Genomic DNA, 17,224 nt, shown 5'->3' with positions numbered 1-17,224 from the left:
TGAACCCATTCACCTGGGAAACAGCAGCGTGACCAGGAATAAGCAAAGATTGCTGAGCGTATTTATGAGCACAAGCAAGTCCAGGTGTTATCAAGATGGTCTGAACATCCCCAGGTCAGGGAGAGAACACCAGTTTGGACTTATGAAGCATGCTTACCTGAAAGCAGGTAAATTTAGGGTTTCCAGCTTTGTTTTAAATGAAGTGAGCCAGGGCAGGGAAGGAGAGGTTTTGCACTGATGTCCCTGTACTGAGGTTTCATGGAGATGTAAGGCCCTCAGCTGGTGAGTCTTAGCACAGCACTACTGCAGACTGGCACATCCACGTTCCCATCGGCAGGATGGTTGCGTGCCCTCTCTGCTTGCTAAGATGTCATCTCCTGCACCCAAATCTTCCCCTGAGTCAACTTCTCCCACATTCCTGGCATCTCACCAGCAAAACCCTCACCCGCTGTCCAGCCAAACGTGACATATTTAGCTCTACTAATTTATTTTTTTAATCTCCAGCCCCTGAATCACTGCCTGTGCTGTTGCCTTTTCATCAGGCAACGCTCCTTTGGCAAATGCCTTGCAAATTGCCCTCTGGCAGCCGCCTTGGCCAGGGCCACGCTGCCCGTGAGAAAAATGATGCTGCTGCTTCTCCTCTGAACATAATTGCTCAGTTTTATTGCTGTGCTCACCCTCACATCACTTATCTTACAGATACCAAAGCAAACCACCCTGCCGTGAAGCCGCCAGGCTAAAAGTGGGGTTAGGAAATTTCTCCCAGTGCTTCATGAAGGATTTTTTTTTTTTTTTTTTGCATTGGACAAAGTTGGCGTTGCTGGGATCAGAGTCCTTTGCTCGGACCAGTTTCATGCCAGTTGCTCATCCCTTGTGGCCTGTCCCTCTAACGAGATGTCACCAGAACCTGCCCATGAAAGGGAGGCCAGCCCACATGGTCACCAGCCCATGACCATGTATGACCAACTTTCCTTGCAGGCCAGCAAGGGACTACAGTAAGGGAACAGGGTGAGAGAAGAGAGGGAGATCCTGGAAGGTGCTGAGCTCTCACGTGTCCCTGCAACTTCTGGAAATCCTCCATATTGAACACATCACTGTTGGACCCTCATGCAGGACCTGATTAGAATCATAGAATAGTTTGAGTTGAAAGGCACCTTTAAAGGCCATCTCGTCCAACCCTCCTGCCACGGGCAGGGGCATCTTCAACTGGATCAGGTTGCTCAGATTAATCACTATTATTTCTACAAGGGGACACGCGAAGCCTCTGGAGGGGGTGGAGGCTCATGTGCCACCCGCGTGCCGGCTGCTACAGTCATGCAATGATGCTGACCTTGAAGCTCATGGGGGCCAAGCAGATACGGAGCAGGTGGCCTGCCGTTGCCCGAGACACCAAGTAATTGGCACTAGGTCTCCCAAGGAGCCTGCAGCATGGCCAAAATCTCACACACATACACGCACACGGGCTCTGAGAGATGGGAGATCATCCAGCTTCTTCTACCTCCCACAGCTCCTGCCAGCCCTCCGGGGATGTCTCAGACACCCCAGGGCATCTCAGGTCATTGAGCTCTTCAACCCCAAAACTCACTGATAAATGACCTGCTCCCTGGACCGTGTCTGTGCTCACCCCTCTGCCTCCCACTTCTTTTATTTCACTCACACATATGTGTGTATGGATGCATATATTTCTTATAGCATATAATTTTTAATATTGCTAGACAAGATTTTAATGCCACAAGATGGCAGCATAAAATCACCTTTCCCCGGTTTGTGTTCAGTTTGGAGAAGGACCCGGTGCCATGGAGAAGGCAGTGGTCTCACCCTGGGGACTGCCACAGGAGGAGAAAATATCCAACCCTTCAAGTGCAGAGCCAGGACCCACTTTTTTTCATCACTTAACCATCTGCAATTTCAGCATCCACCCATTGCAAGCACTTTTGTTTTGCTGAGTTTGTCCATCTTTCAGGCACTCCTGTAATCACTCCAAGGTGAGAGCTAAGCCTGGTTTGGACACCCAGAGCCTCTCCACCCCATAGCACTGAGGTGCTGGAGAAGGCAGTCTGATGTCCTCAGGGGTGTTAGTCACTGCAGATGAGGCAAACAAAGCCCACGGGCATTAACGTGCTGAACTTTTGTCCTGAGGGCACCCAGCAGAAAGCTGCAACTCTTACCTTTTTTTTGGTGGTGGTGCTGGTGGTGGTCTTTTTTCCAGCTTTGCATCTTCGTGCAAGAAGCCGCCTCTGGAAGAGGAGATGTTTGGGCTGCGAAAGAGGAGGTAAAGGCTGCAGCGAGCTCTGAGCAGCAGCAAAAGCAAAGCCAAGGTAGTGGCATAGTCAGACATAGAGGTGCGTGTACCCCTACATCCCAAGCTGCTGCCGTTCCTTCCTGTATCCTCCCCTAATTCCAGCTACGTGTCCTCGGTATCTCCCAGGAGGTCACAGTCTCCTTTTCTGCTTTGGGTCTGTGTTTGCTAGTGCAAATGAATCAGCACCAAGGAAATTTCCTGGGCACCAAACTCCATCGCTTGCACCACTGCATAATGAGCATCCCCTGGAACAGCCTGGCTTGTGCCCGCTTGCACAGTTTGGAGACCAGCATGGGTCCTGGACCATTGGCATAGGGCAAGAGGGAAAGGGGTAAATACTGCAAACATAGAATCATAGAATCATTTAGGTTGGAAAAGACCCTTAAGATCATCGAGTCCAACCGTTAACCCAGCACTGCCAAGGCCACCACTAAACCATGTCCCTAAGCACCACATCTCCCCGGCTTTTAAATCCCTCCAGGGATGGAGACTCCACCCCTGCCCTGGGCAGCCTGGGCCAGGGCCTGACAGCCCTTTCCGTGAAGAAGTTTTTCCTAATATCCAACCCAAACCTGCCCTGGCACAACTTGAGGCCGTTTCCTCTCGTCCCATCGCTTGTTACTGGGGAGAAGAGACCGACCCCCCCCGGCTCCAGCCTCCTTTCAGGCCGTTGCAGAGAGCGATGAGGGCTCCCCTCAGCCTCCTCTTCTCCAGGCTGAGCACCCCCAGCTCCCCCAGCCGCTCCTCCCCAGCCTTGTGCTCCAGCCCCTGCCCCAGCCTCGCTGCCCTGCTCTGGCCACGCTCCAGCCCCTCCATGGCCTTCTTGGGCTGAGGGGCCCAAAACTGAACACAGTACTCAAGGTGTGGCCTCACCAGTGCCCAGCACAGGGGGACGATCCCTGCCCTGGTCCTGCTGGCCACACTATTCCTGATACAAGCCAGGATGTCATTGGCCCTCTTGGCCACCTGGGCACACTGCTGGCTCACGTTCAGGTGGCTGTCAACCAACACCCCCAGGTCCTTTTCCACCAGACAGCTCTCCAGTCACTCCTCCCCACGCCTGCAGCGTTGCCTGGGGTTGTTGTGACCCAAGTGCAGGACCCAGCACTGAGCCCTGTTGAATCTCATACAGTTGGCCTCAGCCCATCGATCCAGCCTGTCCAGGTCCCTCTGTAGGGCCTTCCTACCCTCCAGCAGATCAACACTCCCACCCAACTTGGTGTCATCTGCAAACTTCCTGAGGGTGCCCTCAATCCCCTCATCCAGATCATTGATAAAGATATTAAACAGAACTGGCCCCAGTACTGAGCCCTGGGGAACACCACCTGTGACCGGCCACCAACTGGATTTGACTCCATTCACCACCACTCTCTGGGCTCGGCCGTCCAGCCAGGTTTTTACCGAGTGAAGCTACGCCCATCCAAGCCGTGAGCAGCGAGCTCTCCAGGAGAATGCTGTGGGAAAGTGTCAAAGGCTTTGCTAAAGTCCTGGTAGACAACATCCACAGCCTTCCCCTCATCCACTGAGCGGGTCACCTTGTCATAGAAGGAGATCAGGTTGGTCAAGCAGGACCTGCTTTTCATAAACCCATGCCGACTGGGCCCGATTCCCTGGTTGTCATCCACAGCCCCGTGCCAGAAAATCATGCTGGGATCCTTAAACGTGCTGCCCGTTGAAACGTGATCCTTAAAGGTGCAGCCCGGACGGTCCCCTCTGTGTGTGGCAGCACGGACAGGTACAGTGTCCACTTAGTGCCACTGACTCAGGCTTAACCTCACAGTGACACTAAAGGGGTTCTCTGCTCACCACAAATGGGTCAAGATTTGTGCCAGGAGGGATGTTAAGCCAAAAGCCAGGACCTGGCCCATAATACCACCACCCTCCTAATGCAACAGAAGCTTTGAGCACTCACTTCAACTTCTCAAACCACCCCCTTTTTAAAGCATTTCTTGCTACCAAGTTCAAGGATCAGCCATGCAACAGGCAGCTGGGGACAGATGTGCACATTCCCCCGTGACACCATCACCCATGGGGCTTTGGAGACCCACCTCTGCCAGCACCCTGCCTTTCCCACCTACCGCTTTCCCAACCCAGCTGGCCAGGAGGAGCTCTCTCTAATTACTTCTGGGTCATTAGGTGCTTCTTACCGTCACAGCACCCATGTCTGCTTTCTACCGACCTCCATCCTACCGATGAGTTCTTGGTGGGCGCAGCTGGAGAGAGGATGCCGCAGGTTCTGGAGAAGGGAGAGCAGGGTGGGGGGGTCACACAAGCGGTCACAGAGCCCTGTGGTGATGCCACCTCTCCTCGTCACATGCTCAGGGTGGCCTTCGCTGCTAATTTTAAGTACCTCTTAGTAAACAATTGCTAAATTTAGTGCCTCTGAGAGAAACACGAGCCTCATTTTAAAGGCTGGATTGCTGATGACGGAGGAAGGGGAGCGAAGGGGCAAAGTGGGATTACCCTGAAAGGTTTTGCTGGTGGGGAAGGGAGACATTCACGTGAAGCCCCCATATGAAGGGAGCATGAAAACCACCACCAGACCAGGAGGTGAAGATTCAGTCCAGCCTTCGGCACTGCCCCTCACCTCTCCTCCTTCCCCGACCTGCCCACGCACAGGTTTCCAGTTCTCAGGCAGAGCAAAACCCCAGCAAAGTGGGGAATCGTGCCCCGGCCTGCAGCAGGACCAGCCCTCCCATCCCCTTGAGGGCTCCCGAACCTCTGCCTGCGCACCCCTCTTCATCGGGAGCCGTCTGTTCGCACGTCCAGCTCGCTCTGCTGGGTTGCACAAGGGACAGCAGCACCGCAGCACGTCGCGCTGGCAGGAGGAACGCTTTGGGTTTTGCTGAGAAATGTTCAACCTCTCCAGGCAAAGGCAGGTCCGTGGAATTGGGTGATAAGAGCAGGACAACAGCCCTTACTCGTGGGGTGTACGCCAGGACCCAAGGCTGAATGGCACAGAGAAACAAGCCGTGGAGAGAAGACCCTTTATGTAAAGCCAGGGTCCTGGGACATTCAATTCTGACTGTGTCTTGGGACTTGTCAGTGGAGTAAGCACTGACACGGACACCTATTTAGCAAAAACAGACACCACCGTCATATTGTCTGCACAAAGCAGAAAAAGGAGCTTTGAAACCCTGATTTCCAGCACAGCAGCTTTTCTTGGATATCCCATGATAAAGAAGCCACAGGAGAAAGCAACCCGTTGGCTTTTCCAGGGTCATAGCCTCATATGCCCAAAGGATTTGGTTTTCTCCTCTGCTTCCACTTTGCAATAGATCTGGCTGCTCGAGATCAACTCTGGCTCCTTGAGGTTAAGCTCTGGCAAAAGCTGAGTGATTGAAGCTGGACAGATTTTTTATCTTTTGTTCTCTTCAGCTCGAGCGTGCTGCACTCTCTTCCCACAGCACAACTCTCTCTCAACTCAGGAACATCACAAAAAGGGGTTTGCTTCTGAGATAAAATGGGAGAAAAACATCATAAAGTCAACGTAGTGCAGTCCTTTTCAGCTTTCCAGCAGCCAGGGAGGCATCCCACCTCCACACGACCGCAGAGAACCAGCGCAATTTAGCTGAGGTTGGAGAGAGTCAGTCAAAGATGATGCCTCCTCTCCGGACACCTACCTTGGGATGTGCTGACTCACCCTCTGGAGAGGTTTTTCCCCCCTCTCTCTGTCCCTTTCCCTCTCTTTGTCATCTCTAGAAGGACCCTCCGTAACTGATTTATCCACTGGACATCCTACTTCTAAATAGCTGCGGCGAAGCAATGCGACTCCCACCCCAGATGCTTCGTAGAAAAGCACAAAGAGAGTACGCACGCTTCGCACGGGATCGCAGATGCCAAAGCAGACGCATTCTTCACTCCTTGCGTGAGCCCTTGGCCAGCAGCCAGCCAGATGGATTAACGAAACGTGGAGAGATAAGGCAACAGCTAAACACACGTCTTCTTCATCCTGAAAACTTTTTTATTTTTGGAAAAACACTGTTTAGACATTTTAAAACTATGCTGATGTCTACATTTTGTTCAGTTGACTTTAAAAAAGAGGAGGATTTATATCTCTAAGAAAAAAAAAAAGTTTTTTCTCATTCCAGAAGGCACCTTTCACAAGGTCAGGACAAAACTTTGCTAGTTACTAACATCTGTGCCTCCCGACACACATCTGCACAGTTCAGGGGCTGTTTAGGCTGGGGGAGAGTGCTCCTGTTAAGCTGGAGGACATGCAATTAAAGCAGAAGTCAACAAATGGACTCATTAACAAGGGGGCACATTGTACACAAGTCCTCATGGAAGCTGTTAACCCAGGGGAAGAGCGGAGCCAAACATTACTGGGGTTAAACACTGCAGTGAGGACAGCCATTTGCCTGAAGGTAGGCTCCAAAAGCAAAAAGCTGAGCTTCAAACCCTGATGCTACAAAACCTCCTAGCGAGAAAGTGTCCTCCGCGGATTCAAGTGTCAGCCCCGGTGACACCAAGGCATGAAGTGCCACTCTCCAAAGCGAGCTGTTGGCCTCGGCGTACCACGGCTCGTAACATCCCTGCCTGAGGGTGCAGAAGACACGCGTACGCACACCTTCTGCGTTTGCTGTAGCGGCACCGAGCGCTGCTCAACTGGGTAAAGGCTCAAAGCCAGAACGAGTCATCCGAAGCCCTCTCTCTAATCCCACGCAGTTCAGGGGATCCCGGACCCTGATGGTCTGCGAAGCCTGCACGCTTCCCAACTCGGCACCCAACTCCTCTTCAGGACATACTGGAAGTTGGCGCGGCTGCCATTGGGCTTATGGTTCATCGAAGAAACATATGTCCTAGCAAATACTTGCCTACACAACCAGAGAACTCTCTGAGGGAAACAAACCATGCACACACACGCACATATGCTTCAGTGACTGAAACTAGAACCCATTTTAAAAACAAACAAGTTTCTTTTCAGGAAGCCTATTTGGGTCCATGGAGAATTCTCCAACTAAAGCGAGGGGCAGCTTGAATTCAGCACACAGATCGTTTCCCACTGACCCCAGGCCTGTTAGCTTCGCACTGACCGGACCTCTCTGGTCCAAATCATATTGCTGGAACAGGAAAACCCCAGTTCTGAGAGATTCTTCCATACAAAGCACCATTTATGTGACATATTTCTGACACTGTGTAATCAGAATTGTTTATTTCCATACAGACCGCTATAGGTGATTACCTTAAGGCTCCACTGAGAACCAGTTTGTCTCTCTGTCCAGAAGGAGAGTTTTATCTGGGATGCCTTCCCAAAGGTTTAAGTGGTGCACATTAGGACAGGCTTGTTGCATTATCTTTATTCATTCACCCCAAGTTAATTTTCAAAACTTTTTCTTGTTAAATTCCCCTTTTTCATCAATTTTATTTGTAGCCGTTTTTTCAAGCACATTTGAATGAATTTTCAAGCAGTTCTACTCGGTCATTGCAAGAGGTGTCGCTGCCAGAGGTGCCCTTCAGATGAAGATGTGCTCTCATCACAGGAGGATCCTGAATAAACCTTGCCAGGCATTCCTTATCCTTGGCACTGGTGTTTCGTCTTCTCATGGGTCAGCAGCACCGGCCTCTCTGCCCAAAACATGGAGGAGAAACTGCTTCCACTCAAGCAAAGGAAGGAAGAACATCTATTCAATCAGCCTTCAAACGCTGGCTGGTCTGGCAGTCCCCTAAAACAGTGTTTCCCAGTGTTTTGCTTTATTGCAGAAATAGTTTAACATAAGAATGAATCTTGCTGATAAACCAAGCACGTTTATACACAACTGGGCCCAATCTGAACATAAAGGAAGGGACATGGGGATCCTCACTGTGTATCAGAGGTTCTGGGGTGACACCCCCTCTCAAACAACGTAAAAATCATTTTAGTGTGAGATGCAGCATCCCCACAGGGAAAATTAAGCTTTCCAAGCTGTATCCTAAGGTCTCAACTCTTCAGAGATAACCCAGGGCTGCCCAGCTTCTATTTGGACTAAGCATAAATCTGGGATAATTGCATTTAAGAAGTTTTAATTGAAGCCCTTGTCCACTACTACATGTAGGCTCCATGGAAAATATATTTTTAATCCAGATGTAAGGTGACTGAGCCAAGCTTTTACATTCCTTCAAAATTCCTTACTAGTGGGAATGGCCTTGACCTCCCTGACAATACTCTTCAACATCGGTGTTGTCATTCAGACTTTTGGATCTTCTTTTCTGGGGGTGGGGGGTGAAAACCTCACCTGTTTTGGGTACTGCTGTCCAACAAGAGATGGAGTTGCACCACAGAGGTAGTTCAAGAATGCTGCTTCTCATCATTCTCCTTCTTGCCCACACTCCCACATAATTTTGCATGGCGTTTTCCACTTGGATTAGTTGCCCCAGTTACAGCCATAGACTGCACTCCAGCTGTATCTGCATTACCAAGGTAGTTAGGGGGTTTTACTTTACACTTTAGTCTGGTGCACAGGTACGAATGCTCCTTCCACAACGTGGTTCAAGAGTTTTTGATGGACAAGTGATAGATTAGACTTTGATGTTCTCTTTACAGGCTGCACCATGCCTGGGGAGTCCCTGGAGAAATGCTTCTCGTTTAGTTTCCTTACAGAGAAGCCTAACTTGTACACCTCAAAACCATTTTGTGAACCAATTCAGTTTTTGGAAAGTGGGAATGACTGGGGCACTCCCTTCAAAACCAAGATACTATTCCAGACCAAATGTGGGCAGAGTCTCCAACGCTGCTTTCATCAAGGCTGTTTGTCTCTCTGCTTTGCAGCGCTGCGATTCCTTTGATAACTTCCCACAGACCGGCTGAGTGAACCCAGAGGGAAGACAAATTCCCCCACGAAATTAGAGACAGGTTTCCCGAAGCACAAAGGCCCACACAAGCTGATAGACAGATGACACGCGACGTTAAATACATAGTGATACAGAGTGATTTCTGTGCTAATCTGTGCAAGGCAATGACTGTGTCTCCAAGGCGCAATTCTTGGAACAAAGAGTGAGATCAACCGGAACGTTTTGTATCCAGACCTATCTCAAGATCCTCCTACTCCAAATTTTGTAGGAAGGGAGAAAAATCCTATTTTTGTAATGTTGAATAAGAGAGTTGCAAGTTACTGAGAAGTGTCCAGGAAGTATCAAAGCACCCAGTCTTTTTATTACAACATTTATTTTAGTATAGAAGGCACTTACAATACAGAAAGAAAAAAAAAATATGATAGGCACCAAAAGTGAAGTTAGAATTAAAATGACAAAGAAACAGTTTACCAGACAAAAGGAACACCCTTCCCTGTTAACAATACAGCACATGGAAATGAAGCTATTGGTGACTAACTTTTTAAACAGTTAGGGCTTTTTTTTTTTTAATAGAAAAAGATAAAAGCTGTTCTACTGTGAACTGAAATTAAAAAAGAATCCCTCCACACACCTGTACAAGGATTTGGGAGTTGGTGGTATTCACAAACATGGGGCCTTTCAGCTCCGGCACTGCAGGAGGTCCTGGTACATCTCGATGAGGTGAGCGGCCTCTCTCTGCCCAGAAAGCACAGCACCGTGGGTAGTGGAATAATACTTCCTGTGAGTGGCCTCCCCTGAAAACATCACCTGCATCGGCTGGAGAGGGTAAGAAAAGCAGAAAAACTCAGCAGCGCTTACTGGAAAGCAGACGCGAGGCTAAAAGGAGACAAAACTTCCTGTGCCCTCCCACACCCCCACGACACCAGTGTTTGTAGAGTGCTGGTTCTTGAAATCCCAACGTGGTGCACCACAGGGAAAGGCACAGCACGTGTCTGAAACGTCAAGCTCATCCTCGTTGCTGTGCCTGCACGGAGCTGTTTGCAGGGCTGAGGCACCATCACGGAGCCAGGTACGAGCTCCAATAACCTCAAACAAACCTGCACAAGTCACAGAGCACCTTACTTCTCTACCGACTCCTCCCTTTGCTCCCCTAAATTATACTTTAGCCTTTTAGGCATTAAGGATTTTTTTTTTTCTGAACAGCAATTCCAGAAGGAAAAATAGTCATGTCTCAAAACCCACAGGGTGAGACACAGTGTCTCGTCTCTTACATCTATAGTTAGGCGCTTGCTAAAATTGCCGCCAACTCCGTTCTGAGGCAGGAATTTCAGGTACCTCTCTTCCCCAGGAACTACAGAGAAAGATTCCTAAAGCTCCTACTATCTTTTTTAATAGATTTCTGTGCTGAACAAAATTCCATGGCGGGGTCAGGCTCTGGATGGAGGAGATGGACTGGGTAGATGCTTGGAGGCTGCATATACATCAACCATTGTCTTTGGATTCGAACACATAACCCTGAACGACGGGGTGAGCTTCGCTTAATATATTACTGCTCATCAGCTGAGCTGCGGTAACTATCTCCATGTGTGCTCTCGTTCTCCACACTGTATTCAGAAAGCAAAGGCAGTGTCTGAAGAGCAAATCCACTGTACACAGCCAATGCATGAGTCCCCCAGCCAAGGACTGGGCCTCCCTCACCCTCTACTGCCAACGCAGAAAGATTTCCTAATATGCACCTCTGACACATTCAGACCTAGCCATTAGCAGGGGTCATGCATTGAATGCTCCATATACAGACTAGGCTTTAAATCAGAATAATGTGCTTTCCTAGGGAATTTCGAACTGGCCAATGGTCTTTAAATGCAGAGATCAGAATTCCAAAAGCCACACAGATGCCCAGCTCTTGATAATTTCAGAGAGAGATGTGGGAATCCCCGAGATGTTGGGATTCCAAACATCAGAGGTAAAATCCTACATACATTATTTGTCCAGAGGAGTATGTATAAAAAAACTGGAAAACACACTACTGGAGGCCCAACCTGTTTCTTCCAACCTCTCCCCAGAAAACCTGCTGCCCAGCGTCATGTTAAGTCTTCTAGAACCAATTTGGGCCATACTTACAGCAGTTTTGGAGCTTTCAGCATAAGGCAGTGGTTTAGCAAGTTTCTCTACATCAGCCCCACTAGACCCAACTTGGGTGTAAGAGTAGGATCCACGGAAGTTGGGATTGCTGCCCCAGGAGGACCGCAGGATCCGGCGAGGTTTCGGAATGTTTGGATTCCCTGGGTGGAAAGCAGGAGAAGACAAAAAGTAAGACCGTGTCTGAGAGAAAACATGACAATGCCTGTGCAAGGTGTGGAGTCACACGTATTCAGTCTGATTTATTGAAAATACATCCTAGCAGAGCCTGCAGGCTATAGGAAAGAGGCCCTAAAGCTGATATCTCTTCTACTACTGAGTTGTAAGTATCTATATAACAGAAATAGCATCCCCTTTAGTCTCAGCTGCAGTCTTCCATTTTGGGAAAGATCATTAAAATGTTTATGCTCCCAAAAGATTGGGGAGCTTCAGGGAACCCTGGACACAGTCTGGTTGAAAATACAGAGCACCTCCTGGTCTCATTTGCCATGGGGAGCCTGGTGGTGATCAAGCACATGATTGATTTCACTGAATTTTATGTATTTAATTGGGTGCCCAGTCTAAATTGGATGTTTAAGTAGTCTTGTGAGAGAGGTGTGCATCCAAAGAGGAACGGAGATAAGGATGTTAGAAGACAAATCCTCATTATGTGGGGGCATAGGAAAATCTGTCAGAAAGTTCTCAAAACATGTTTTACTCACTCCAACTGCTACCCAGTTGCCCCCAAAATGAACCTAAAACCCAGCAGACCCATTTTGTGGGATGCACATGGCATGGAAAGAAGGCTTCCGAGGCTGGAAGTAGGATTTCTAGATTGCTGTAGGATTTCCCCTGCTAAGAGGATGTAGGACCTAGAGGTGAGGGGCACCAGAGGGCCATCATCAGCCACGATCCCCATCCCAAAGAGTACAGGAGCACATGGGATCCAGGACTGTAGGCAGCCCACCAGCTGCTGCCCCAAGAGCCTCGGGCAGAACTGAAATAGGGAGGGTCATATGTTGGAGACCCTCTTGCGAGGCTGAGACCATCTCAGTGTCATTGACCGAGATTTTGTTGGTGTCCCGTGATCGTATCTGGCTTGGCAGGAGAGGAATGGGGAGACAGGTCATGGAGAACTGCTATGAAGATAAATTCTGTCTGCAGGAGAGCTGAGACCCCGCCTTGAGGCCACCTTTGAGGCAGCCTCACATATCGAGGCAAGGTTCAGCTACTGGAACCTGGGAGACTGTCAGCACAAGAAGCAAGAGTAATTGAGACATGCTTGCATCTTGCATAGTTCCTGTGCCTGCTTCAGACCCCGACTCTCTAACCCTTCAGCATGCTTAGCCTGCTATGAAGAAGATCCAAATTCCCCCACTTTCTTCATCATGGCTTAGAGAGGGAGACATCCAACTGTAAAGACTAGTTAGGCACTACATTATTTAGTTCTACTAAAGAATTATTTAGTCGTGCCTTCGATTCCTTAAAATCAGGAGCAGGTTACTTCCCTGGTTCAGCTACCACTTTTCAGAGTATCATGTGCCAACCAGACCGATGAAATACAAGGCTGAAACACAGCAGAGGCACCTGGATGGCTTGCCAGAGTATACTGTGAACACTTTCTAACTGCTAACCCCCAGATCAAAATATGGCACAAACTAGCAAATAAATATACCCTACAAACAAAATACATCCTACAACTGAATGTTGTTTCAGGAGTAACAACTTAGCATAACAAAGCCTCTAAAATGTGCTCTTCCAAGAATCTTCAAAGCAGGAATGCCTGGGATGGAAGTGAAAAGCCCAAGGGAGCCTGAGAACAGGGAGCTCTCAGATGCATCAAGGAAATAAGTTATCACGTTTTATTTTTAAGGGCTGTGGGAAAGCCCAGGAGAACACACCATGAAAGCTGTTAGACAACGCAACACCAAACAGGGCCAAAGCAGGCATCCATCACATTGCATTAGACAAAAACAATCACACAATGTGTTTTCAAATAAAAGGAGTCTCTGCAGCAGGCTGGTGGTGCCTCTTCTGTAGCTGGTGCATGTTCTCGTGTTCCAGTGTCAAGGTACCCAGAAGATTTTCAATACAGGGGTCAACAAGTAAGATGTTGATAAAAAGATGATTAACATTAGGAACACACAGTGTTTACAAGCAATGAGATGAGGGCTTGTCAGCCTGCAGATAAGGCCACAGATCTGCTAAAAGACTGAAATTTGTTAACGAAAGGGTTTGTGGAGTCATAAGCCCAATCAACAATTGTATAAATCCAGCAATATTTAATAGAGCAATCGTTCAGACTGGTAAAAGCAACAGCTTTGTCTCTCTCGAGTGGTTCCCATGGATGACCTTGTACTGTGTATACAAGCAGGTAAACAGCAGCCTTCCCACCGGGGAATTAGTCTTCACATAGCAACTTCATCACAAGGGAAACTGCAGCACAGCAACATGAAGCATGTGGCCTTGGACAGATGGCAGAGCTCACGCAGAAATGCCTGAGCCAGCTGCCAGCGTGGAGCAGGGCTAAGGAGCCTGGGTACATTCAATCGCAGCTGTACAGCTCCCAGAACCGAAGCCAGTCTCCTTCCCTAGCACCACGCTGTGTGGTGCAGACGTACCAGCTTTCATGAGCTCCTTTAAGGTTCCTCAACACATCAGACCTCATGAGCATGACGCGAGCGTCCACTGTGCAGCTACTGTGCCCCTGTGCTTCTGCATTTATGCACCTTTTAATGTGAGGAGCTGTTTCTAAAAGAAAAATCAGGAGAACTTCATTTCTGCTGCACACAGAGAGGAGGAGCTTGGTTGAAGGTCAGATGGGACCACATAACACAAGCTCTGATCCTGAACTGTTGTTTGCAAGACAGAGACTACAAAGACTGGGAGGGCCACAGTCGTTCATGGAAGATATTTAATTGGACTTTCTCAATCTGCTCTTAAATAGATGGGTGAACGTGTGCCTTTGCCTACAGATAAAAGTAACAATTAATACAGATGTGGAGAGAGCGGAGTTTCCACCGTCCAAAGAGAGAGAAAATGACTAAAAAAGGACTAAAATAGGAGGGCACATATCTTTATACCACAGATTCGCACTTTTGAAGCTATGGAAAACAAGTCCATGTGCCTCAAACAATCCTGTCTTTATTCAGCTACTGGGAGGTGTGGCTACGTAGATTTACTGCTTATGGGGCTGATTATGAGACGCAGGATTATCATCAAATCAACCCACAGATCTAAATTAAGACACCCAAATTTAGCTGCCTACCTGAGAGCAGGGTATCTAAGATCCCACCAAGGCCACCAGAGATCTGTGGTACTACCCACACATCAGCGTCTACAGCCACCAGAGAGACATTAGGGTATCCCAGGCATGCACATGGGGCTGGCAGATATGAGGCCGAACCTAAAAGAGATCCATTCCCCTCCAGAGGAATAGCTGAAGGACAGGGAGAGCAACGCGGGGCATCTCCAGCCGCAGCCTGACAAATCAGTGAGTCCTTCAGAAGGGAGCAGGCCTGCAATTACTGCCTTCTGCCTTCTAACACCCGGAGCTTAGCCAACAAAGAAACCAGAGCAAGACTTCTAATTGTTCAAAGGCATCCCATTTAATCAGATTTAGAGGACGCTGCTTTTCAGCCATCCAAGTTGTGAAAAGCAGTAATTGTCAATGGTTCTGAGGTTAGAACAATCCTCAGAGCTTTTCACAGCAAAGCCAGGTAATCCGCAACACTAACCCGCATGGGAAGTTTAAGGTCACAGAGGCAGATCATCTCCTGTCAGAGAGAAATTCTCAGTGTGAAATAACACTGAGTCTAAAAGAATGGATTTAACATAGGACTGGTCTAACACCCTCTGAAGCCAAAGCAAATGCTTCCATGAGCAATGGACTGGGAAAACACAGCTGAAGATGGGAACCCACCTGGCTAATGCATAATTCTTTAATAGAATAAGAAGAAATAAGAACATGGGGGATTTTATACCCAAGAACATGAAAGCTACAAAAGACAAAGTGAACATTAAAAGGCTCGTACTACCTACTTTCATTACTCAATATAAGGCTCTCTCTAAACTCTGTAGAGAAAAGCTTCTTGAGAAGATGTCACAGAGCACCAAGTGAGGTGTGGGAGATCTGAGCTGCCTTATGGAAGAGTCTTTCTTTCCACTAAGCTTAGGATCCTAGAAAGACTAGCTTCCCAACTCAATTAGCTCACTTACACAAAGCTGGGTGGTGGGAAACGCTTTAGAAGCTGGGTTTGGTGGTGCTAACTGGACCAGAGGAGACCAGTCATTTTCAGAAATGACTACACTTAGATCACAGGCAGAAGGCTGCTGTGTATCCCCCCAGCCACCTCCAGGCTGGTCTAACCCACTCTCACACTCCTGATGACACAGATTAGTGAAGAACACGGTAGGTGCACGGAGAGCTGTGCACACTTCTGTTATTTCAGCCTGCCTGGCACCTGGTCCAGATTAGCCTCGAGACAGTGCTGCTTCTGTGAAGCTGCTAGGGAAAATGGGAGCAAGGATAACAGGATAAACGCAGCTACCTTAGCAAGGCCATCCTGGATGATCTGTGAAAAGGTTTTCTACAAGCTAACAAGATTTTTGGGCAGAAAGCGGAAGAGGTCATGTTGTGTAATGGGTACTCCAAGGACAGTTTTCTTCTCGCAGTTTGGAGCAGCTGAGAGCTGACCTCTCAGCTTATGCACAAAATGTTCATTGCAGGGCAAGGCCCTGGTAAATTCAGTCTGAAATTCTCCAGAGTTAGGTAACCCAGGATTAGCAGAAGGCTGAGATAGAGCTCACGCTGCTGAAGAGCCTGATGGACAGTGACCAGGTGCAGTATCAGCTGGAGCATCAACTGCAGCACATACCAATGACCCAGCGCAGACGTATTTCCATCCTGGGAGGAAGAGAGGAACATCCAACACATGCAAACAATAACAACAGTGAAGGAGCGCAAGAAGGAAGAGGGAGAGTATACTCCCATCTGCCAAACCAAGAAAGACCCGAAGAGCCAAATTCCTACTGCTGAATCGAGGTGTTTTAGGAAAAAGAGATCTTAAGCAAGAAGAGCTGCAACAAACGAGGTTGTTTATACGCTTTGGGAGATGTCAGCACTGGAACAACTTGGCCTTAAAGAGAAGAGCCTCCTGCTATGCCTGCGTAGGGCAGCAGTTGGCCTGCTGAGGTCAGGAGGAAAGAAGGCGCATAGGTACTGACATAACGTAGGGATACCCAACACCACTGAAAACAAACAGCTCAGGAGGCAGAAGCTCCCCAGAGTCCAGCATTCACTGATTCATCCTACTTCTCTGCAATAGCCAGTTATGCAAGTAGTCCTCACCTTCCAGGACCCTTTCTCTAGATCTCTGCCTTGTTGGTAGCAAACGGTCTGTAAGCACAGGGGAAAGCTACACTTGCGAAGGCAAATTTCTTCAGTTAATTGGAGGTCCACGGACAAGAGGTAAGGCTGGAAACCCACTGGGTGTTGAGATTTGGCTAACACAAGCTAGCAGGCAGATATAAATAGTTTAATCACGGGACCAATCTCTGCATCTAATCTTGGAGGACACCGCTCTTATAATTGCTTATAATTATGTATAAATTCAAAATCCTTATTTAAAGACTGCCAATAAGTCAATCACTATTTCTTTCAACGTTACTACCTTACGCTTGAACTTATGCAGCATCTCCCATCAGAGGATCGCAAATAACTCCAGACGCAAAAAGCCCTTTCCTTGGGAAGGTGTGCAAGCTCTAGAGAAGTGACTGCAGACAAACTAAGACCCAGCTTGTTCAAATATTACCACTTTTAGTGATTTCATCTTGGATTTTCTCAGCAGAATACACATAAGATCTGTCTTGCTCCGACTGCTGCCTTTAATGTGATGTGTGCTCAGTACACGTGAAACCTGTGAAGTCCAGGAAGGTTTAGGCAAACTACCCAGAAATGGAAACTCTCAACATCAATGGATACTTGGGCGTTTAGGTCAATGAGATTTCCACACAGACTCATGTTGAATGGAA

General features: G+C 48.3%; 1 protein-coding gene across 3 annotated transcripts in view; it reads right to left on the bottom strand.

The window, feature by feature from the left end:
• Nucleotides 1–9,427: 9,427 nt before the first annotated feature.
• SMOX (spermine oxidase) overlaps nucleotides 9,428–17,224 on the bottom strand; it is a 109,208-nt gene continuing 101,411 nt past the window's right edge. For all 3 annotated transcript variants that reach the window (XM_087737861.1, XM_087737862.1, XM_087737860.1), the window contains 2 exons: nucleotides 11,195–11,355; nucleotides 9,428–9,889 (listed from right to left, as the gene is read on the bottom strand). In XM_087737861.1, coding sequence (XP_087593987.1) covers nucleotides 9,752–9,889; nucleotides 11,195–11,355 — 299 coding nt within the window. In that variant the 3' untranslated portion in view covers nucleotides 9,428–9,751. The remainder of the gene's footprint in view (nucleotides 9,890–11,194; nucleotides 11,356–17,224) is intronic.

The sequence above is a fragment of the Nipponia nippon genome, unplaced genomic scaffold (genome assembly GCF_047370975.1).
Source record: "Nipponia nippon isolate SJK-2023a ecotype South Korea unplaced genomic scaffold, ASM4737097v1 scaffold_6, whole genome shotgun sequence".
Lineage (NCBI taxonomy): Eukaryota > Metazoa > Chordata > Aves > Pelecaniformes > Threskiornithidae > Nipponia > Nipponia nippon.
This window is presented reverse-complemented; position numbering and strand designations above follow the sequence as displayed.